The following is a 25,223-nucleotide window of genomic DNA, read 5'->3' on the forward strand; positions in this document are numbered from 1 at the left end:
CTTCCTCTTTTGCTGCCTTTAAAACTGAGTGATAAATAACAATATTGTAGAACCTCCAGCATAGGAATTGCTAATGTTGTAATTTATGTTGAGATTACAAACTATGTTGAAAAGATTTGGAAGTTTCAAATACTTTTAATCACTATCAAGCTATATAATATATTTTTTATACATTCGATTCAGCAAAATCTTTTTTTTTTTTTATTTCTTGCCTTACAATAGTATGGCGGTGAGTTACAATCTATTTTATTTTAATTTATTGTAATTTCGGTTTTAATTTATTACGTGCATGATAACAATCAGAATTCTTGGTGAACATACTTAATCATTACTCAACAGGTTAAACCCGTTGTTTGTATTGTTGTCGTGGTTGCTTGCTGTGCCGTGGTTATAATTCTGTTGACAACACTTTTAGTTGTATTACTACCTGAAAATAATGATGAAAAAGGTAATTCATTAATTTTGAAATAAATACTATCACATCACATGACACCGCGGAGCTTTTCGAATTTTAATTCCCTCTAACCAACTGTAAAAACGAGTGATGAGGATGATTAAATTTATTATTATTCACTCTATCTGAAGCTTACATGTGCTCAAAATATAGTATCTAAAATTATCGCGTGAAAATCGCGATTACTGTTTTGGAATCTACTTATAGTGATTTATATCTAGATTCAGATTCTTTTCAAAATAAAATTGTATTAAATTGTTCAAGATCTCAACAGTGTAAAGCCGAGTGAATATGAAAAGACAGAGCTAAATGTGTCGTCTCGAGTGCTCATGAAGTTATATCTTTACTTTCAACATAATACACAAAATAGTGTGACCTGTAATGACAGTTTCTATATACGATACAAGACTCTTGTTTTATGTGTTCGCTGTCATTACTGCCAATTCTATTAATTTGTTTCCCACTACCTGACTCCTTTTCAATAGCGGTACAAACCGAGTGCTACGAGAATGTAAATGGAACGGATTATCGTGGAGTAGTCAATAGTACAATAAGCGGAGAATATTGCCAAAATTGGTCGGAGCAAACACCTCAAAATCACAATTTCACGTCTGAAAACTACCCTGATGACGGTCTCGAAGATAACAACTATTGTCGAAACCCTGACAAAAGGACCACGGCCTGGTGCTTCACTACAAATGCTAGCTTAACTTGGAATTTTTGTGATATTGGGCAACCACGTGAAGATTGCAGTAAGCATTGAATTATTGTTGATAGTATATATATTTCAATAAAGTTGCAATGTAACTGTATGTTACGTTATTGGAACCATTTTATTGTATATTAAATTCACTTAACCACCTCGTATCTTTGAGTATACAAACAAACAGTGCAAACTATAAAATGGACAGAAAGTACATGTTATGATATCATCTTCATTGAATTACGCTCACTAAAAATATGATATTGTCTTACGTGTGGTGAACTATTTACCATGCTAGGATTATAACATGTAAATACAATATTCTGAATCTAGTAATATTTTTCACCTAATCACATTTAGTTAATGGATATACAATGAATAGATGACACCCTATTTACAACAGCAAAATTTTAAATATTTTTACTGTATATACGTGTCTAATTTATTACAATAAATCACCTGTTTTAATAATCGTGATGTATGTACAACACTGTCGGTGATCATATTTAATACATAGCCTAAAACAAAATACTATCATTAATAATCGAAAACATTGTGTTTGAAAGATTTTTTTTTTTTTTTATTTTGAGTTTTGTAATTTTGTCTGATGATTCTAAAACAATCTAAAAATGCAGTCTTAATCAATTAACATTTGACACCATTGACATTTCCTGTGTTATGTTGTACATTTTGCCCAATGTTCGATGTGCTGGGTTCAATTCAGAAAAAGGATTATAACTATAATAAGTTATAAATATATAATGCAATTCACAGTAATTCTTTGAAGAAAATCCCCTTCAAAAATTAGCTCTTAACTCAAAGAGAACTAATTCACCCGCCGCACTATATTCCGCAGCAGTTTCTGAGTCTGCAATACTATGAGAACGTTGATAATATTTTTCGAATTGTTTGAACTAATAATATTCAAAATTTCATTAATATTGAAAAAAGTATAAATAACAGAAAATAAATATGAGTTTTAGTGTATTATCTTTCCTGGTTAAATGTATTAGGCGCATTTGTTTGAAATCAGACACAATCGAACGTTCTAATTTTCTATTGTTAGCCACATTAAGAGTAATCTGTGTGACGTCCTTTTGTTGTAATGCTAGTCGTTGACAACTTATGAACATTTCCACATGAGAGCAATTTACATAATTCCATTTTACTGGTCGTTAAAAAGATATGAATATTACCATATAATCCTGAATAGTTTTAGTTCTGAAAGTTTGATAAACTTCTAGACTAGATTTATTCTCATCATAGCCTTGAGTCCTAGAAGGCATCCATTCTCACAAGATCGAGACGAACTGGGGTTGAATTGTGTACAGGAGTTAGTTTGAAATCAATGCTGTATAAATTGTAAAAACGTCAAAATAGAGAGCTTTATTTCGACTGTCGTGCAACCCTAACCATGCTTGATAAACTAAATTCTCACTGAGTGATACAAGTTTTTGCTCCTATTTTTTGTTGCTTGGATATTTAAATTGTTTATACATTAAACTAAATCAACAGAGTCAAGTTGAGTTTGACTAAAACATATTTTGTTTTATAGTATGGTATTGGTGCGACCAAGTAGCAGTATTTGTGCATACGAAGGACGTTTAGTTTATAGGACGTTACTTAGTAATAAAACATTATTTGTATCAAAGCATTCAAAATGAACGAAAATTTAATGAATTATTCTGCTATGCAATTCCATTTTCAATCGTACCACTCTGATTTTGACATCTTTACGACCACTTATTTTTTAGAAAGCAAACATGATTTTGAAGGAAATATTTATTTCAAAAAGAAATGCATGAACATTACTTTCAAGCATAATTATGACTAGTTTCCTAACTAATACCATAGGTTAAAACGATAACGATTTGTTGAATATTCGAAACATTATTATAAATTGATTGAGCCAGATGACTATATATTTATATAGTATAAAAGAATTTAGCCCGGTCACATGTAAACAGTTCAGAGTTTATTGCCCAAAATGCATTTCGTAAAATAATCAAACGAAATTCACTGATCCCAATATAAAATTTGAGAAAAAAATGCAATCATCATATTTCAATTTGGAAAAAAATGTCTTGCTATATTTAAAAATAACATCGTTGGTCGGCACCACATTTTTAAAAATTATTATTTTTATTGCTTTTTTTAAAAATTATTACGTAAATTTTAAGTTAAGATTTTCTATGACAAAATAAACTGTTCATGTAAACCGCTATATCGCTTGGCAGTTTTCTACGGAATATTCAAAATTCTCTTGCAGATGCTTTGTACCTTCGATATGCAAATTGTCATCAGTTGAATATAACATAAAACACCGATAGGAATCTTCCAAATGATATCTCTATGTTTCGAGGGAAGTTAATATGTTTCCATGGTCATTTTATTTTGCGCCCTCAGTAAATCATGTTATCTTTTTTCTTTTGTTAATCACTGCATTCTAAACACGATTACTGTCCCTAAGAATATGTATGTATTATACCAGTTGATGCCGTGTTACATTGCAAAATACATAGTCAATTATATGTATTTAATAAGACAAATCTCCTTTAGGTGTAACTACAGTGGAACCTGAAATTACTACATTGCTTACAACTGCTGCATCAGGTATTGTATTGATTGTATATAATTTCCCCATAATGGTTAATTATTTGTCTTTGCAACGATGAAAGATATAAGATTTGCGCATGCGCCGTGTTAGTGTTAGTGGGAATAACTAATAAGCTATTGACTCCATGCTTCATTCGTGTAGAAGCCATGTTCAAATATTATATTTATTGTTCACAGCAACTTATGCAAAGACTCCAAGAACACGGCCATTACCAACAACTACGGTTACATTGGGTAAGTTGAACGATTATATTATTATAGATTATGATAGCCCAGATCTAAGTTTCCAGATTGATTGGTGGGTTGATAGATTCATTCATACATTCATTCATTCATTCATTCATTCATTCATTCATTCATTATTTTATTCCTAATTTCAATCATTCATTTCTTATTTCACTAATTCATTCATTTATTGACTGACAGTGTGACCGACTGATCTTTTGATTGTGTGATTGATTGTAGGTCCCACTGAGCCTTCTAAGGAACCGACAGTAAAGATGAGTGAGTCTCCTTCGTTAACATCAATGAAAACTACTCGCGTTCCTCATATAGATACCACAGAAGTGGAGGGTGTATATACCACAAGAGGTAACATTTAGCAAGATTGTTATATTTTGAGCATGTTTTATTACAACTATAATATCTGCGACTGTCACAATCAGCTGGTATATAATGGGTATATATTTTGTTAGTGTTAATACGCCATTAACACCAACGTACGGTAATCAGTTTCGTCTATTTGCAATGTAGAAACCATGTTTAAATTTCATATTTTATATTTACAGTAACTACTACAAAGACATTAGGTAAGTTGAACGAGGACATAATTATGTATTATGATAGCTGGCATTCTGTTTGCAAACTTATTGGTGAATTGATAAATTTATTCATTCATTCACTCACTCACTCACTCATTCATGTTTTTCATTGTTACATTCATTATTTCACTAATTCATTCATTGACTGACAGTGTGACCGACTGATTTATTGTAGGTCCCACTGAGTCCTCTATGGAACAGACAACAATGATGAGCGAGTACCCTTTGTTGACAACAATGCAAATTACTACTACAGAAGAGGCGAATATATATACAACAAAATGTAACATTTAGCTTAATTTTACATTTTAAACATGTTTATAGAACTATAAAATCTAGGACATGCACACTAACTTAGTATATAAGGAAACATATCTGACATTAAATTGCAATTAAATTATTAATTATTTCTCAAAGCAAAGTCAAACACGTATGCAGGATGACTTTGCTAATACAGGTATAATCGTAATCATAAATCGACATTTTTATTTGCATTTTTCGCAGTGTAGAGTACCATTGTTCTGCAAATTACATACTAATCTGTCGGGATTGCTAGTCACTCAAATAACAATGTTTCCCTTAGTTTCTGGCGAGTTGTGAATTGGACTATGCCATTATTCTTCTCAGACAATACAAGTAATTACAAAATAAAATAAAAAAATATATCGGATTACGATAAAAATCAATATTTTTGGGGGAGAGATTGAAACATTATAAACTACTTTAGTGATTATGTAGTGCAATTTAGTTATATTAGTGTGGTCGTATTCAATTTTCAAATATAGACACAAGCTCCTTGTGCGTAACAATGTTGGATGATGGAGAGTGTGTGGCCACAATAGAAGAATGTAAATCACCCAAAAGTATATATTTACTATCTGGATGGAACACTCTCTGCTCTGGTGTCACCAATAAGCCGTATTGTTGTTACACTAGTAAGTCATATTATATAATCTAGCAATTGTCAAGTGCAAGTTATTGCTTAATATAGTCAAAGTCACAACGACGTGCACCATTCTTTATTTTACCAGAAGGACCCTTTAATGTATTGACAGGGATGAACAAAATGTATTGACTCTATAATGTTATATAACCAGATAATACAAGAATGCACAAGGAACAAATCTGTACAAATATTAAAATCTTGGTTCAACATGTTGTCGTAGTTTAATGGCGACGACGTATATAGTGTATTTCTTCCCTACCCATTTGTTGGTGTTATTTCCCAGCTCAATAGTGTACATAATATAATTATAGCGATTGAATATATTTTTACATTCATTAGGTAGTATAACTGTGCAGTGATTAAGTGTGGTATATTTAGCTGCTATGAAAAGAATTTACTAAATATTCAATTTTAATAATGACTCGCAAGATTTCCCTGTTCTCGGGACAAGATGTTAACTCGCCAAAGTAAAAATTTTGAATAAATTAGTCAATGAAAAATCTGTTGTATGTAGTACCATGGCAACATTGAGTCCAGAGGCTTTTGTCAAGCACCCTTAGCATTCTCATCAATAGCTTTATACTTATATACATATTTTCATTGTTTATGTTATAGCTGGCGCAACTGTTCCAACATTTGCTCCGACAGGGATGGAAAGCACTATTGAAGGTAAAACAACTTACCCTGAGATTACTGAAAACGGTATTATATAATTATCACATCGTTGATTTAATAACAGTATGTGTATGCTAATATGTACTTCAATCAAATATTATATGTATATATATGTATATATATATCGAGGGGTTCTGTCCGACAACACACCTACATAAAGACAATGTTCAATGTTTACCCTTGTTTGATGGATTGCTCATGTTTGAAATGTAGGAGTCACTGAGGTGTCGGAAAAGCCAACGGTAAGAATGACAGAGGAAGCCAAGCTCACAACAGCAGGCGTGACTGGCATTCCTTATACGGCGAGCATAACTGCAACAGGGGGTAAGTATACTACAAAACGTATCATTTAAAACCGTTTGTCTTGTATAAGAATGTGATACACCACTGATAATATTTGAGTTATGATGACAATGGTCTTGTAAGTAGGCCTCATCACATCAATGGTACACCGGGGAGCCGTGTCATCACATTGCAATGCATCTTTGAAAATGTAATTTCACCTTCCCAAACTAATATACTTGGAGATATGCTATATTATTCTCGCACATCATTCACTGTTACTGCATATACGTATGTTTTCATTACACAGAACAAAATACCAGATTTACAACGACCAATGGATTAACATCTGCACACATTATAACAACGAGTGAATATGCCATGGAAGTATCCCCAGAGCCAGATGCAACCACAGCCGAAATTAGTGTGACCACAACAGGTAGAACACTTTCATTGTTTCATCAATACATACTTGTAAATAAAATATTCTAATTTTGAATTTGTGTTTATTCTAGTATATTTTTGAATATTGCTTGAGGATAGTTCATGATTCACCCATAATTTGATATGCATTCCTGCCGTGCACAAACACTTTCTGAGTTTTTGAAAAAATATTAAGTATTCGAAACCAAATAAAATTGGCTAAAACCATGGATGGTCACTATATCATATTCTTTATTAACAAGAATTGATTTTATTGACGTAGGGTGAAATGCTTCCTAAAAATGTGAAGAAAAATAATATTGTTGCATTGTATATCCCAATTTTTAGTAAAAAACACATGTATTTCACTCAATGCCGTATATAGTTTAACTAATACTGCTTTCTGTTGAACAATATCTGATTTTTACAACACCAATTTTAGGTTTTCGTTTAACAGATGAATATTTTGGAGTTAACTATATTAATTGGCATAGAATTAGTGTACATGTAACATTTTATTAACATCAACGCTAAATGGCACGCTGCCCAGCATGACAACGTAAATTGCTATATCATACATTTGCTGAATAACATTTCCCCAGAACATTGAACATAGATTACAATGAGTGTATTTCGGTATTAAAACCATATTGACTGTTGGCTTACTCGATAAATATTCCAGACTTTGCTGCATATGCTTTTCTTTATTACACAGAGCAGAATACTAGATATCCAATGACACACACATCTACATCTGCACCCATTACACTAATAAGTGTGTATTCCACGGTGTCGTATCCAGAACCACTGCAAACAACTGAAGAAAGTACTAAAAACACAAGAGGTAGAACGTTTTATTGTCATCTCAATAATATATTCGTGATCAAAATATCCTTATTTATATATCTAGTTTGCCAAAGGGTTCTTGTTTTTGCTGACGCTGATCTTCTTTCATGACTTGGCATCCGTATCTGAGACAAAGTAGCTTAATATTACGTTTATTTTGCTTCCCTGCTAGTGAATTTGTGTTGAATGTGCTGCTTAAAAACTTTACAGCAATATTGCATGAAACAATATATTAACGGTAATGTGTTCACATGAATATGTAGATAAATGCCAGCACGAACATACATAGCTATTTGAATCAATATATATATATATGAGATAAAATAAGCGATTTAAACTGATGTGCGCTCACTATGCCGTATAAATAGTCATGCACATAACGAAAATCGTATGTGTACTTGCTCTAGTTAGTTTTAAATACTCAATTACACTCAATTCTAGTAAAAAGTAGAATCCAATGTAACAGTTTGGTGTATTATTTAACACATAAAATAAATCAAGAAACATTAACACATACGTGATTTTTGAAAGAAAGTTCTTACGATCGATATGTATTGGCGATTAGTTTTCTTTAATTAGTTGCCAACAATACTAGAATTTTATCAATGCTGTTCAGTTGGTAGTTTAAATTTATTCACTCCAAGTGGAAAAGAACAGCGTAACATTTCCGAGTAAGTTTTCACAACGGACAGCAAACAATTATGATGCTAACACATTTGTTAAACGTTGAATGGGATTCCAACGCAAATTGCTATATGATACACGTGTACGGAACAATCAGTAGCATTTTTGTAACTTTTAATCATAAAACGTCATCAGTTGAGTTTAAGTTTTTTCGGTAATAAAACAATAGGAACTGTTCTGAATAGTTTTGCGTGCATGATAAATAGTACGAAGTTTGTGGCATATAATTCTCATTAAAATATACAGAACAAATTACTGGATATCCAGTAACACATGAAATTACTTCTGCGCCCATTATACCAAAAAGTGAACATTCTACAGAATCTTGTTCGAAACCACAAGTAACTAAAGAAAAGGTTAGCATGGACACACTTGCATAAAGTACTGCTTTCGAGAATTGCTTTTTCCATGGCTGACCTTCTCTTGTGTGATGACATATGTATTGTGTGGCACGCGAGTTGAACAGCATACTCTTATTGTCCCATACATTTTTATTGTCAGTGATTCAGTGGGGTTTGCACTGCTTCAACATATAACTTGACAGCAATTGTTCATGAAAATATTCTAATTTTTTGCTTAAAGGTATTTTCCTTACGAATATGTAATGAGATGTTATATGATTCATACAAACGCATTAGAACTAATGAAAAGGTTCAACATAAATATAGTATAAACATTTTCGTGATACAGAACAGAACACTAGATATTCGATCATACACCGATTTACATCAGAATCCATTATACAAATAAGTGAACATTCCAAGTGTATTCAGTGATACATCATGGCAGTGATTCAGGGATTCTGTCAGCATTAAAATATTATGTTTCCTTGCTGCAATATTGCCAGATGTCATTTCTAATAATAATTTGAAAAAATATTATATAAAATTATCAACATTTTTGAATATTGATTTATGTTGCGATACTCAGCAATGATGTCAAAGTGTCAATCTGCTTGCATGGACCAGATTTTCAATATTTCAACTTTAAATTAGAACCACTACTATCTACTCATTCTGGCATTGGCGTCGTACGTTTTCATTTTTATTCCTAGGAATGTCGACAACAGAAGAAGTATATTTGTCCTCCAAAGTTACAGATGAGTTTGCAACAACCGAAGGTAATTATATATCGGACAGGTATTCGCTTGTAAATGATACTGTGATCTTTTATATGTTAATATGTCAAGACGATTAGAAAAGAATCCAGCAAACACACCTTACTTGCCTCTAAATTTTGACATCGAATTGCAAAATGATGAAAAAATGCACAGGTTCGGAAAAATCGATATCATCAATACAAATTCGGTGAAACCACAACGACCAACCAGATTGTCATATAATGATATATCACTTTAAAATTAGGACCTCTACTATCACCTAAGTTTAGTGTCGTACATTTATATTTTCATTTTTATTTGTAGGAATGACAACACTAGACGAAGGATATGGGTCGACCGGAGTAACAGATATGTACATGACAACTGAAGGTAAATGATACTGTTATCAGTCATACTCTACGTCAAGCTGTTACTTACGACATATGACTTTAATGGCGTTTGTGCGTAGGACAAAACAAGCACACACACATTGCTGGTTGCCAAATTTGGACACCGAAGTTCAAAATGTTGAACGGGCGGTCAGGTTCAGCACACACCATTACTACTAAATTAAGCATAATATTATAAAAAAGGCGAACAAAATTGCGTTCATCATAATCGTTGATACACAAACACAAATTATGCAAATAATTTCAGTTCCTCAACAAACTGATGACTATAAGAAATTCAATAAACCCGTTGCTGTTGTTTGGGCATGTGTTACAGTCGAGATTACGGACAGTTAAATCAGTACATGATTTTGAAATTCAAAATGATAACACGATTAATAATTGTAAGCTTCAACGTTTGAGTCTGAGCCTCGGAATAATTGTCACATCTTCATATCATAACCATATACATATATTCAAAATTTACTTTTCCATATTGTATTGTTTATGGTAACATGATAAACCATAAATCATAACATAGCTAAGATATTGAATAAACAGAACAAAATGCTAGTAATATCAAATAACAGCTAATCAATTTTTAAACTAATATATAGGACAAATAATTAAAATTATTCAATTAATATGAATTGCTCATAGATACTAAATTCACAAAATATCATAAACTTTCAATGATTTATCATTAATATTCTGTGTTAACTTAGTTTATACCATGTCACCTGCAGTATGACCAATACACTAAAACACAATATATACACTGTGATTGTTCTACGGTTTTTTAAGTGGCATTTTTAATGCATATGTGCCATGAATGCATAATCATTAGTAGATCGCAAATTTAAACATTATCATTGTCACCATGAAAAATATCTTCAGAGAAATTATTTAGAGGGAACGGGAATAATTATGATTGCTCTCACATATAAAACATAAAAAGAAATCATAAATTACCTATTGCCATACTTATAAAAGTTTATTTTTGGTGTCAATATGTGTCAATAATACTTTGTACTCTACTTTTAAAATGACTATATACAGTAAAAGGAAATACTATGAGAATTTTCTCAGTATACGTTGATGAATTGTAAACAAGTAACTTGTGAAATAACATCGTTGGATGTGGATCCGTTGCGACTGATGGTTTTTGTCTGTAATTTGTTCTGCAAGTTTGGGCAATTATCCTTGTAATAAGATCAATAAATTCTTTATTGGATGGGAGAAAGCACCAAACTTACGCACCATGACCATGGCCACTACAAATCACTTCAGATTTTAATTGGGGAGCCACCACTAGTATAACAAATCTGTCCACAAATAACCTCCTACCCAAGAATACATTTCGAACCAATTTACAATTTAGTGGTAAAGCATGGTTATCACACACATTCTTGCTACCAGATATCTTTGAACAATATCGACAGCAAGAGCAGTTCAGGTATAAGTAACCTCAATGCTATCCCAGATACTTATCAACATACATCCTGCAACCTGTCCTGGTTTGTATGCACACCTGTTTTCCATTCATAAGCGAGGAACCAGTAATAATCTTGTCTCTGGATTCATTTGTCAACCTACAGTCATTTCAGAAAGTCAATTGGTCAGTATGTAAGCTGAACAAGTAGATCTCGATTTGAAGGATGCATACCTGAATATTTCTATTCACCCGGGCAGCTGGTCTCTGTTGACGTTCACAATTAATGGAATGACATACCAATTTTGAATATTACTAATTGGTTTCTGCCTCATGCAATAATACACATCAGAACACTTCAATATATGAAACATCAGGTTACCCTCCCATCTGTCAGGTACCGGGAAGCACTAGTCTGGTAGCGCATTTTCGATCACATCATCGTATGTCGAAATAGTCTAGGCAATTGTATCGGAAAGTAAAACCACGTTTTTTTGACAAGATTGTTGTTCATTTGATATTGTGAGGCGTCGAATAGAAAAATCAGTGGTCGTTATTTTTTACAATTTTACAATGACTTTCAGTACCCAATCGTAATTAAGATTCCATTCACCAGAAATTAGCAGTGATATTAACAAATAGTTTTATACATATCACTATATGCCAGTTATTTGGAACTGTCTGAATAACATAATGGAGAACTATAATTTGAGTGTTTAACATGCGATGCGATAACAACAAAGAAATATAAGTCAACCTAGTGCAAATATATGAAGTAAATGAGGAGTCACATTGATTGGATTATATATCTATTGTGAACAAGGGAAACTGCAAATACGAACGCTTTATGTTATAATAATCGTTATTTCATATTTTCAGGATATGGTGGGTATGCTACCACTGAAGGTATGTGCTAATTGTTCAAACTACTCAAAACTTAGTGTGTTAGAAAATAGAAATACTCAACTATGTAGTGGTTGTTGACGTCGAATATCAATACGTCGCCTGGAGCTGGCATTTTGTATATATTGCAGAATTAGATAGATGCCTGTTTACAAAAACAAAATTATTTACTTTATATCTGTATAATGTAGTCCGGGAAAATTTTACTATTTAGCAAATAACTGCATATGTCGTGCCGTATCTGATTGACATGGTTATGTTTACCGTAAACACACATTCGTAACATTATATTTAACACTCTTTTTTATTATGCATTTCTCAGAGGATGAGTTTGGTACTTTATTTCCAAACCACAAGACAACAGAAGGTGAGTTCAGTCTATTCAATTTAGCCGTTTTTTTATGATTTTCCGTTTTTGACAGAATTTCAACAATGTCACAAAAAGACGTCTACAATTATTACACGTGTAGAACTTTCATTCACATTCAAGTAATATATGTTATTTTCAGTTGTTTATGGCTCCCCTGAAGATATGTGTTTTATGTTTGACCAACTCGCATGCTGATTATATTACAATTTTGTGCGTAATCTGGATAGCTTTGCGCAACAATGTATTAAATATTGTCGCAATTTCATATTATTTCATGTTATGTTTAATAATGCTTATTAATATTGATGCATTAGAGTTTATTAATATTGAATTATCACACTACACATAAGAACATGTTGCCAGTTGATGATCCCTACTTGTGCGAAAAAATACAATAATATAAATAAATCGTCTTATTCATTTGGGCGAATACAATTTGCCCAAACCATTTTCCCCAAATTAATAATATTTTAATAGGTACTAATCTGACGAACATTTTGCAAATCAATCTTTCAAATGTGTACATTTATTGTCTTTGCTTTCCCAACGCAGACATAAACACGATCCAAGACTAGAATACTCCCAATTTTACTCGAATGTGAATTATTATTTTTTACAAATGTATATTTCAGGTTACTACGAACCAAACCACATGGTAGTTAGTGTATTTAATCAAACCCTTTCTTATTTAATGAAAACATGTAGCTAGTTCCATGTCAAAAATATTATTAAATTAAAAATATCAAATATGAAGTAATGTTTTTTGTAAGCTTACCATGAAGTCGAAAATACTCTGGTTACATAATAATTGCATAATTATAAGTGCCTATATATTCATAACAAAGGGATATGATTAACGCACATATTCACCACAAATAGATGGGTTAAAGAAATCTGACAGATAATTACATTTGGAAGATTTATGTAAAAATGTAAATAATACCTGACTATTGTCTTCATGCGAACACATTTCCGAGTTTAAATGATGTTAATAATGAGCTTGTCTATTTTGCAGAGAAAGAGTATGGTGCCACCACCGAGTACATGACAACTGAGGGTTTGTAATTTTGTTTTCATATATTCAAACATTGCAAATACTCTGTTTATATAATAATATTTACATAATTATAAGTGCATATATGTTCATAACAAAGGGGCATAATTAACGCACATATTCACCACAAATAGATGGGTTAAAGAAATCTGACAGATAATTCCTTTTGGAACATTTGTGTAGAAATGTAAATAATACCTGACTATCGTCTTCATGCGAACACATTTCTGAGTTGAAATGATGTTAATAATGAGCTTGTGTATTCTGCAGAGGAAGAGTATGGTGCCACCACCGAGTACATGACAACTGAAGGTTTGTAATTTTGTTTTCATATATTCAAAAATTGCATTCTATACCTCTGAGTACACTATGTATACCAATAGTAATGTATGTTATTTCCAGGTTTTGGTGCAACCGAATACATGTCAACTGCAGGTACGTTATAATATTCAAAACACCCACATAGACACATACGCAAAAATACTTTGTTTTCGACTATTGTTAAACAGTGAACAATATGTAAGGTATCAATATAATGTAATGATAATGTAATATTAATAATTACAATGATTGTAATTACTACTAGAGTTTGGTGCTTCCACGGAATTCATAACAACTGCAGGTATGTGTTATTTATGGAAACTCATTAATAAATGTTATGTCACTGTGATGTAAATGAGAATGTTATGTGTGTCAGCTTGAAAGTGGTGATATAGCAATTAAGTTCTTTTTTTTCAAATACCATATTGCTTATATGGCGTTGTGAAACACGTCGGATAAGATATAGTACTTGACATTCCATTTTGGAGGGTAGTGTCGCCAAATTGTTGAATGAAGGCTGCAGCAAATTAATTTGTTGCAGTTTTGTAATTACGGATAACGTAAACTATACTAGAATGGCGACCACATTTGTAAACAAATGCCTAAAGTATGATTTATTGGAATGGTATATATATTTACATATGCATGTCACCTTTTTTCGTATGTACAAATTCTGTCATCTTTTGCCTAACAGCACGTAAGCAATGTTTTCACGTCTTAAACAACCTGAATATAGAATTTAAGTAAATTATTGCACCACATTATTGCATCACAGTGTGCCGCCCCACAGCACGGCATGCCGAATTTCAATATAATTATAAAATCACATCCCGAGCTTTCAAAGCAACCGCCTTAGCATACATTTATACGTACCATTCGTTTTATATATTTGTCTACGTACCATTTGTTTTATACTCGTTATTCTTACTTTTCTTCGTTTGCCTTACATTTTTGCCAGGCAATGAATATTCATTGAAAACCTCGTCGTTTTACTGTGATTTCACAATTTTCCATAGTTTTAGGGGTAACTAAACAATTCGTTATCAATACAGAACTATTACCAAAATATATGTTTCCTTGGTTACAAATTTCAGATTTTGTCAAGCATCAATTGGATTTGTATATATGTAAATGATCATTCCTTGCAAAAAATGCATAAAATTTCGATATTTTAATTTATCAATGATGACCGGATGCTCATCACTACCATAATCGAAATAGTTAGTATTTGTACTGAACGTAAACCCTTCCCTTAGGAAGGAACTTTTTGAAACTTTTATGAGAATCTATCTTTAACTCAAAAAGTTTAAATAAACAATCATTCATGAAATTATTGTTTTTATTTCAACCGGACAACATCGCTAGCAAATTCTAATTTGTTTTCTACGCAAGGACAACCCTTACTGACAATTTCATGATCATTTGTTGATCTTGATGACAGACAGATAAAAAATAAGTAATAAAAAATATACTTCGTTTCCTAAGACAGAAATTACAACTTAAATCGTTCTTTGAATATGTGGTAGAGCTAAAATTACAGTGAGAATTTAGTTGAAGTGTATATAGAGCACTTGGTTTTTTGGAAGTGAATATTTAGCAATCGATCACATGATAACGTTTATCATCCACGTAGTACGCGTTTTTATTGTAACTCTCAACAACATCGTCTTTTGCAGAAATCCCAGAACCCACAACTGAGTTTGGATATACAACACTTGGCAAAGGTTTGTTGTCTTCCGCATTCTAAGTTGTAATGATATAACATCGTATCTAAGAAATGTATAATTACAGTTTAAGATAGCGGGACTATTATTTGCATACTTGTTTTCATCTTCTAATTGTGACTAAATGACTACACATAGACCCAGGAAAGTATATATTTTTAGAATCGCCAGACTTCAAGCTTTTCAAAGATGTGTTTGTCATGCCCGTATCTGCATTCTATGACGCGTTACTCAATCAAAGGTGAAAAATTACTTTTTCTGTAAAAAAATAATTACGCATTTATGCTGGTGATAAGAAGTATTTTTTCACTTTTCCAAGTTGTTCAATAGTTTGGTAAATTGAATGTGTCTGGTCAGTTTTATTCAAGCAACGTGTTTTAAAAAATAGTGTGCTGAATTTCAATTACTGTTTTAGTCGCATTGCCTCCTACTCAAACCACAACTCGTTGGTAAATAATCGATGAAATAGTTTGTCTGGACACATTCAAGTTCCTCTCACTGTCACCTTAAAGCTGTGAAAATTTGGTGTTAATCCGACGACAATAAGTATACGTTATTTTTTGTTAAAGACCTTGTATTTTGAAAAACATAAACTCTTAGAAAACGTCCATGAAGTAACAGCAAAGATTTTCAAGCTTGTTTATCGGCACAATCAATTTGTTTTCCCATTAAGGTCTGTTTTAACATGTGTAGGGGCATCCAAATGTGTAAGGCTATTGGAAACTAAAAAATAAAGGAATGGGATAGCTATAATTGGATAAAATCGGCAGATGAAAACACCAAAATCAATGATATTATTCAGTGTCTGTGTGACCTTGTGTCTGACACATTCATATGCAAATGACTAATCTGTGAAACAAACAGAGGCGGAGACAAACCACTCAAATGTTTGGAAACACTCATTGTGTGTCAGATAGCTACTGATAACACATCCTAACATTGCTTTGTCTTGAGTTTATCTTTGAAACTTATAGGCACACAGATTAAACCTGTGTTGTTGATTTTGGAAAACACTACTGTCGCTGTCATGCTCCCCTTCAGAAAATCTACATTTAACCAACTTACATGACATTCTATGTTATGTTGACTTTATCACATGAAAGTTTATAGTGCATTTCATCAATTAATAAATAAATGTGGAAATCGTAATTTTCAACACAAATAATAGTCTCGCTACCTTAAATAAAACAAAATTTGCACATTTTGTGCTATAGCATAATTTTGTTCTAAAGGGTATACTCATAGATTCTACGGGATTGTTACAAGAATACCGCACAGTATGCACGAAGGCTGTACGACGATCGTATCGACCGACGCGTACTGTCTGAGCGCATCTTTTGCGGTACTCTCATGATAACTTTACATTGCGCCTGCTTGTAGTGATTTAACGAGAGATAACAAAACGAAATGTCAACGAAACATGCGAAATGTGCGAACGTTTGTGTTGTGATTATATTACCACCACGCGATACAGCGCTTCTGCATCTGATGTTTTAACGTCGACATGGCGCACACATGAATGACGCGACTTTAACACTTTAGAACACGTCCTTACGGCGTTTGAATTATACTGCTTTCGGTGGAGGATGTATAATACTAGATAATACAAGATCATTTTTTAGAAGGTGGCGTTTCTTAGGATTTAAATTTAAACTCAAATGTGAATCGAAACACATTTTGGATCATTACAAACTTTACGTGAGATTCGAACTTTCAAACGTGACTTAACTGTCTTAAAAAGAACAACTCGAAATGACATATAATGAGTAAAGTACTATAGTGAGAATGTGAGAAACATAAAGTATGGTGACACACCGATATGTGTTATGTATTTAAGGTTCAATACAAACGTTCGCAGATATGATTTTCCCAGATAAATCTGCGTACCAACAAAAAACACAAATTTTCAACTAAAAAAATGCTTAAATAAAGCACCAGACATGGAATTGGAAATTGAAAGCATTTGAAGCGCTTTACAATTACAAGAATCCATGATTCCTAACACGAGTATGTTGATGTGAACTCATCTTATTCAGTATATATGTGTGATGGATGTGAGCTTGTGAAAACCAACCAAACGTTACAAAGATTAACATTATATTTATCATAATGTTTACCGCTGATACTAGTCACTGTATATGTTACTGTCTTTAGAGTAATATACAAGCATAAATGTTATGTGTACACACAAGTTTGGCATTATAACTTAATGCAGTTATTATTCCAATGCGCGTAATCACAACGAAATACAGAGTAGATTACAATATACATGCATTGTTCGAGATCAACAAACAGCGCACACAAATTCAATGTAATGCCTTGTTTTATTTTTACAGATTACGAATATTATATAGTTGACAGTGAGAATAATTGGCTTTACCACAAACTGAACTGTGTAAACGCACCAGATGGGTCATTAGCTATTATAAACACTGATGCTCAGCAAAATGAAGTTGTCGACTTGATATTACAATATACCGACGGTAATCAGACAATCAAATCACTCAATTTTAAGTTTGAATAATAATGCAAAAATTTTATGATTTCTCTTCACTCGTCATCAATTAACATTTCAAACAGTATTTTGAGTTTTTTTCTAAACCCGTCTTTTATTAACCCGATTGTACCTTCACAGCTTGTGATTGGTGTACACTTTATAAATTACCCATCTAATCTTCAGCACACTTGTGGCGGTGTTATAATTGGTGGTGTACTTCTGCTTTTTTATCTATCCTAGGATTAGAAAATGTAGCGTTGAACAAATCTGCAAACCAAAGTAGTGACATTGATCCTCTAGAAACTGAGGATATGGCATCAAAAGGTGTCGATGGTGACATTGATCAATGTACAGAAACGTATTCCGGGGAACTGGTTGATGATCACTGGTGGAGAGTGGACCTCGGGAGAAATTATGCTGTACTGAATGTTACAGTTTATAACAATGTTTCCGCAGGTGGTGGTAAGTACTTGTGAGTTATCAGGAAGATGTCAGCTGATATTACAGTACATGCCGAACCGATTCATGCTAAGTCCACATTCTTGACTCTATAGGAACTCTGCTTTCAAGCGCCGAGATTCGCATCGGTGATTCCGAAGAAGCCGATGACAACGAATTATGCGGGATAATTCCATCAGACGCTTCAAGCAGTGACAGTTTCTTCGATGTTTCTTGCGGCGATTATATCTATGGTAGATATGTAAGCGTTGAGAAGATGCAAACTGCAGACCCAATTGCGCTATGTGAGGTGGAAGTGTGGGCGGTACCTGGTAAGTATATGTGTTCTCACATCAATGAAATATATACACAAATAATGAAATTACATTCCTTGTAGTGAAATTATTGTGACATCATTGTGTTTGGGATCATTTAAGCTATCATTGTTAAGTATGTGTGGATTTATAATATGACAGAATATGCCTTCTCTGTGATCTTTCCAATGACTAAATAAATACAGGAATATAATCAAACAGAATGGTCTACTTTATTGAAACATGTGAACATTTCAAGACTATTAAATAAAAACAATGAAATACAGTAATGAATATTTCTGATGATTACAAATAAATAGTGTAACACGGTTCCAGCTAATGTACCACACATTACAGCTATGATGTCGCCTACGTAATTACGGCAGTGGTATTCGACCAGCGTTCCCAAAACACTCAATGTTGAATATAGGCCTGGAAAATTTCTATGATGTAAAAATGTATTTTATTATTTTTTCCGGTCATAGAGTGTGCGTTGGGTTCAGTGTACATTGTATGATTTTATAGTTGCATAAATCTAGTGTTACAATTGCAGTATCGTGTGTAGAATTATGTTGTCGTGTAGCCTAATGACCATGCAGCATTAGCTATTCTATTAGAAAGCATATAAATATATTTTTAAATAATGGTTTTCATAAACTCACATGTATCATTTTATTCCAAAGAAACTAATATGTATGCGAGAAACTAATATTGTATGCTTCATCTTCTAACACGCTACGTACATAATTGCATAGTATAGTGATTTTTTTATAATATATTTTGTTCAAATATTACTTATTTATTTGTTATTTAATTAATTTTATTCTATTTTACTTACATATCTAATCATTTATGTTTCATTTACTTTATTTACATATCGAAAACGCATTATACTGTACTGTGTGATATATTGGAAGTTGTAAAAAATAGATAGATATGTATCATAATTGATGATTTCACCAGGTCCAAAAACACTTTCCAATGTGAAAAACAATTTTCCATTGTTTCTCACTATTAAAAACATACTCATTAATATGTAGTTTCACATCCGCCGATCTTAAATACAGTAAAGGTTGCATACGCTGGTATGCACCAATGGCGCTTTCAAAGGGTGGCATCAGTGCACCTTCAACATTGCATACGAGAGCGCCTACCATCGCCCAACACCACACTTACACTTGGTGTTTCGGCACATCACAGGTAAATTTTCTAATAAGCTAACTCACAAACAAACATATTATTCGAATAATTTATCACTCTCGTTGTTGTAGTCTGGTTTATCACAACCATTCAGTAGTACAATCGCACTCGACACCTATAACTGCATCTAATATTAACCACTCAGTCATTTTCTATATCTACCAGATTACTGGATTGGTGTCAATGAACTCGACAGTGAAGTGGGTGTTTTTCAACACGTTGATGGGTCTTCCATCCAACAAGAATTTTGGCATCCCGGTAAACCTGTAGAGGCTTTCGTGATGAATTGTGTAGCCGAAGTAACGAAAAAGTAAGCCTGTTCAGTAGAAATCTAGTCTAAGCATGTACAGAAACAAATTTGATTTGAAAAAGATTTATCATTTAACAAGCTGCTCTCTAATTGGTCGAACTTGTAGGTGTTTAGGTAGCCAATTAGTATTGAATATAGGTATTACCTGACCTGATATTTGTGTGTTGCTCGTAATAATGTAATAATGTCTTGTCGTAATAATTGGTGAAATATTGTTGTAAAATTTGAATGTCACGTCTTCATCCAATATATTTATATATGATAATTATAGTCAATATAGTTATTCAACTTTAACTTTATTTTCGACAGCTATACAACATTGTGGAGTGATTTCAACTGCGAACGTGAGATTATGGCAATTTGCCAACGTACAGGCAAGTCGGAACATTGCACAATGCACTCTGTGTTCTTTGATAAAATCATATTTGAATCAATTGAACTAATATGCATACTGCATATTTTCATTAATAACGTTGACATCTTTTATCTTTCTCCACAGTTCTCACCACGACATAAGCCTTGCCGCCGCCACCTCCTTAATAGCATAAAGTATCGACGCCTGCAATCACATTTCGCTTATATTCTAGTTGAAAAGTAAAACAATTATATTATTAAAACAACATTTATTACAATGGTGATTGGTACAATGTAATATTGTAATTTATATTGACATGTCGATTTTCTTGTTAGACCGTTCAACTTGAACAGACATACTAAGTATTTGAGTTTTAACTGGTACCGTCTTGGAGCGGTAATTGTAGAAAACTAACCTTCCATTACTCTCATATAACCATTTACATATACTGAATTGTATTCTCAATTTCTTCAATTTACTTTAACCAATTTACCCAAATAGTTAGTCACTGTGTTTCCTAAATACATTGATCATTCATGTGTTTACTCTTTTTTAATTTTATCAGATTTTCAACAAATAATGTATAACGCATGTTCATATTTTAATGTTGTTAGTTTAAAAGTACACGATCAATGTATATTATTGTAGTAACTTAACGTTGTATATCGCACTTATGATGGAAGTCATAGCCGCAGCTGATTTCTGTGTGTTGTTAATGTTCCGCATAAAATATACTTAGAATTCGTTAGTATATGACAATGAAGACGTAAGATTTAGTTTGGTAGAACATACAGGAACCCAAAGTACTAATTGTAACAGTTGAAATGTATTTACATAGATATAACAATATGACTAGGTATTTAAAAAACTACAAAGAATAATTTTTTTCATTACTTACTTATTATCGTTCTCTAACTTGAATACTACATTAACACTATCTGACTATGTATATGTTACATTCAATGACGTGAAGATGGCAGTCGCCCTTCATTAGTTCCACTTTTACTATTAAGTAAAATTAAATAAATATATACTATGTTTTCGCGTTTTTGCACTCAATAAGTATTAAGCTGTGCATGTTAAATATTGGTATGAATTATCGCCAAATATTATATTTAGTATGGGATTTAATCATTTTATTTGGTGATTGTTTAATGAGCTGTCAACATTATATAGAGTATATAGAGACATTCATTTGATTTTAATATTTGATTTTCAATGGGATATTATATTCATAATAATAATAAATTAGCTGCTGTAGGAAAACAATTGTGTTGTGTCTTTTGTGTTTGCCAATTACTAATCTGTAACGAAGGATATGAATACTTTTTCGGTAACCTTTAATTTAGAAGAAAGCACATTCATCGAACAAGTTTCACAATATTCTAGTCCAAATATAGCAGATTACAGTGCGTGTTTTATTTCACATTATATGAAAATTCTAGCATCAACTTTCTCATTAAAATTACAACCTTCCAAATTCTGCAGGATGCATTATAAAATGTGTTTTCGTTGGAATGTAGGTCACCTTAGGTATGTTCAGAATCCGCGTAGGGTGGAACTCTATGTTAACAATATAAAGCGAAGACAGTCTACACATAAAAATGCATAACGTGCTTCGAACATGCAATACCTTGCAGAATAAGTGTGGAATTAACAAAAACTAAAACAATTATGACAGTACAGTTATTAACAACAGGAATGCACAGAATTCCGGTATGTTTTAGTGGGCTGTTCATAAGAGGGAATGCGGAATCGGATTATCGTACGTCAATTAGAATTAATTTGTGGCAAAAAATATTCAATTAGTTTATGATTGATACATTTACACTTTTTGTAAAAAAATACCTAGTATGTAATCAGTAGAATAGATTTAATGTTCCGATGTAATAATCTTAATACATAATACATTAAATTGATTTTTTATAAATATTTTAGCAATATGCAAGGATTTATTTGCTAGGGTCATACAACAAGGAGAGTTGTCTCTGAAGATTATAGCCATTCTTTAGGTCAATTGTACATACATTACTTATGTTTTTTTCACTGTATTTTATGATAATTTACCTACAATGAGAGTTGTGTTAAGCATTGGTAAATAATACCACCAAACATTAAATGGCGTATAAAGTTTAATTATTTTATATGGTAATTGTGTAACAAGCGTACTTGATGTTGATTTTATATAATTAAAACAAAAATTGTCTTTTAATCAAGATTTCAAAATAGAATTAAGTGTAATAAATTAGTTATGTTGCTATGATATATTGTCTGTGTCTGTATGACACCGATTGTTGCAATTATGCATAATATAATAATACTAATAATAGCTTCAATTTGTATTATTTACTGACAGTAATTTGGGTATACAAACTACATCACAGTTAATTATTCAATTTTTAATGTAAAGTGCACGATGTGATGTTGTGAATAGTTTTAGAGATGACGACACTAATGGACTAAATAAGTATATTTAAAAGTTTTCAATTGTCTTTACTCATTTTTTAATAAATATATTGTTTATGTTAGTATGTTGATTCAAAGGAAAATTCAAGAAACGTATAGCGAACATTTTGTCTGTAGTATAATTGGTTTCTATGATCGACGTGTTGTGCTTGATGTAAAATTATTTGACAGCTACGTAAACACATATAACGTGAAGGGTAGTGGAAAGAAAAATTGTAACACACAAAAGAATGGTGCTTTATGTATTCATGAAACTAACTATATTGCCACGATTGTACATATTATACTAGTTAAATGTGCATTGTTATTTAAATTATAACCAACTTTCTCAAAATTATTGATAAAAACTAGTTTAGAGCATAGTTAATAATATTATATCTGGTAGTTACATTACTAGAAGAAATTTACTCATTAAAGTAAATCTTAGTGGTATGTTATATTTTAACTATGATAATGTAAGTACATTTAGTTGTGCATAATTAGTAGTGGCGGGTATTTTAGCTCTAGCATAGTGTCGGCTTGTAGAAGCAAATGCATCCATGCGCTTTGTTAGTGAATTAGTAGTAGTATTTATTCCTCTTTCTTTTTTTTATAAAATTGCAAAACGAACAAAATATTCTAGGTTTCATTTACGCACAAACGAAACTATTTTTGTCTTAAAACGTAGTTAGATTGAAATGTTCTATATCTGCACTTACTTTGATTATAATCAGTGTAATACATAAACATTAATGTGATTATATTAACAACGCGCTGAATACACATCTATATTTGTATTGCATTTTATGATCCCAAAATTGACTACATATATGCACTGTACGACACGCAAATCACACGTTTCCATACTCCATACATACGTTTGATAGAATTACTATATTGATAAAGTTATTGATTAAGTGCGGTCTGTTTTTAAACTTTTCTTTAAAAATAAATTCATCTATGTTTGTTACATTATTTGTTTTCAGATTACTGGATTGGTATTAATGGCATAGAGAATGAATCTTCTTTCCTACATGTCGATGACACCAATCTTAAAACAACCTTCTGGTTTCACGGTCAACCTCAAACCAGTGGCACTGAGGACTGTGTCGTCGAACGAACAGAAAAGTGAGTAATGGTCTTTCCAACATACTTATAGGCAGTATCCTGTATCACTGCAAATAACACACGTATACGTAATATACTGCACATGTTATACCTCGATATCAATCATATACTGTTGTTGAAAGTTCAAGTAATATATATATATATATCATTAGGTTCAGTGCAACTGTTCATTATTATTATTGCAGCAATGTTACTCTGTGGAAGGCGTTAAACTGTTCCCGTGTTAGCCGGGCAATCTGTCAACGGGAAGGTAAATAGATACATACACAATTTGGCCATATGTGAATACATAACACATTTGTGTAAAACCTACATGGATATGCGACCGCTTATAGTGAATATATTTTAAATCAACAAGTTAGAAACATCACAATACCGATAGAAGTTGACATCAAAATATTTCAGTTTTACAAGATCGTTCTCATTCGTTAGTGTATTACACTATATTAATGAATTTTTGTTTTCTCGCTATAGTCACTGCATTCTCGACGGTTCCAGCGACAACCACTGGTAAACTACAAACAACTGAAAGAGCATTAACACCAACAACAGCATACATAACGACCTATATGGAGTCAACTTCGCGTTTCATGGCAACAACAATACCAACAACGATGGAGACTATACAAGTACAGGCATCCGCGGTTCACCAAGGTATGGGAAATATTACTCGCTTATTTTTTTCAATTTCTATGCCATGTGTTACATTCATTTATCCTGATTAAAGCAACATATACTTTCTTGTAAAACTGAAAGACAACGATTGTTGGTAATCCTCGATCATAATTCAGTGA

The 25,223-nt window shown here is 32.2% G+C and overlaps 1 protein-coding gene across 1 annotated transcript in view; it reads left to right on the top strand.

Annotated features, from left to right (window-relative positions):
• Window positions 1-211: 211 nt before the first annotated feature.
• Window positions 212-25,223, top strand: part of LOC102802955 (uncharacterized) — a 30,189-nt gene continuing 5,177 nt past the window's right edge. Inside the window, exons 1-28 of the mRNA XM_085507940.1 lie at window positions 212-229; window positions 340-448; window positions 940-1,206; window positions 3,717-3,770; window positions 3,951-4,007; window positions 4,239-4,364; window positions 4,562-4,582; window positions 4,770-4,877; window positions 5,380-5,529; window positions 6,156-6,209; window positions 6,429-6,539; window positions 6,808-6,936; window positions 7,636-7,764; window positions 9,505-9,570; window positions 9,874-9,939; window positions 12,250-12,276; window positions 12,596-12,640; window positions 13,659-13,700; window positions 13,968-14,009; window positions 14,100-14,132; window positions 14,284-14,319; window positions 15,695-15,742; window positions 18,079-18,225; window positions 18,480-18,701; window positions 18,794-19,009; window positions 24,288-24,429; window positions 24,615-24,679; window positions 24,904-25,083. Coding sequence (XP_085364066.1) covers window positions 224-229; window positions 340-448; window positions 940-1,206; window positions 3,717-3,770; window positions 3,951-4,007; window positions 4,239-4,364; window positions 4,562-4,582; window positions 4,770-4,877; window positions 5,380-5,529; window positions 6,156-6,209; window positions 6,429-6,539; window positions 6,808-6,936; window positions 7,636-7,764; window positions 9,505-9,570; window positions 9,874-9,939; window positions 12,250-12,276; window positions 12,596-12,640; window positions 13,659-13,700; window positions 13,968-14,009; window positions 14,100-14,132; window positions 14,284-14,319; window positions 15,695-15,742; window positions 18,079-18,225; window positions 18,480-18,701; window positions 18,794-19,009; window positions 24,288-24,429; window positions 24,615-24,679; window positions 24,904-25,083 — 2,698 coding nt within the window. The 5' untranslated portion in view covers window positions 212-223. The remainder of the gene's footprint in view (window positions 230-339; window positions 449-939; window positions 1,207-3,716; window positions 3,771-3,950; window positions 4,008-4,238; window positions 4,365-4,561; window positions 4,583-4,769; window positions 4,878-5,379; window positions 5,530-6,155; window positions 6,210-6,428; window positions 6,540-6,807; window positions 6,937-7,635; window positions 7,765-9,504; window positions 9,571-9,873; window positions 9,940-12,249; window positions 12,277-12,595; window positions 12,641-13,658; window positions 13,701-13,967; window positions 14,010-14,099; window positions 14,133-14,283; window positions 14,320-15,694; window positions 15,743-18,078; window positions 18,226-18,479; window positions 18,702-18,793; window positions 19,010-24,287; window positions 24,430-24,614; window positions 24,680-24,903; window positions 25,084-25,223) is intronic.

Source organism: Saccoglossus kowalevskii, chromosome 14, assembly GCF_978046115.1.
Source record: "Saccoglossus kowalevskii chromosome 14, keSacKowa6.1, whole genome shotgun sequence".
NCBI classification, from domain to species: Eukaryota; Metazoa; Hemichordata; class Enteropneusta; family Harrimaniidae; genus Saccoglossus; species Saccoglossus kowalevskii.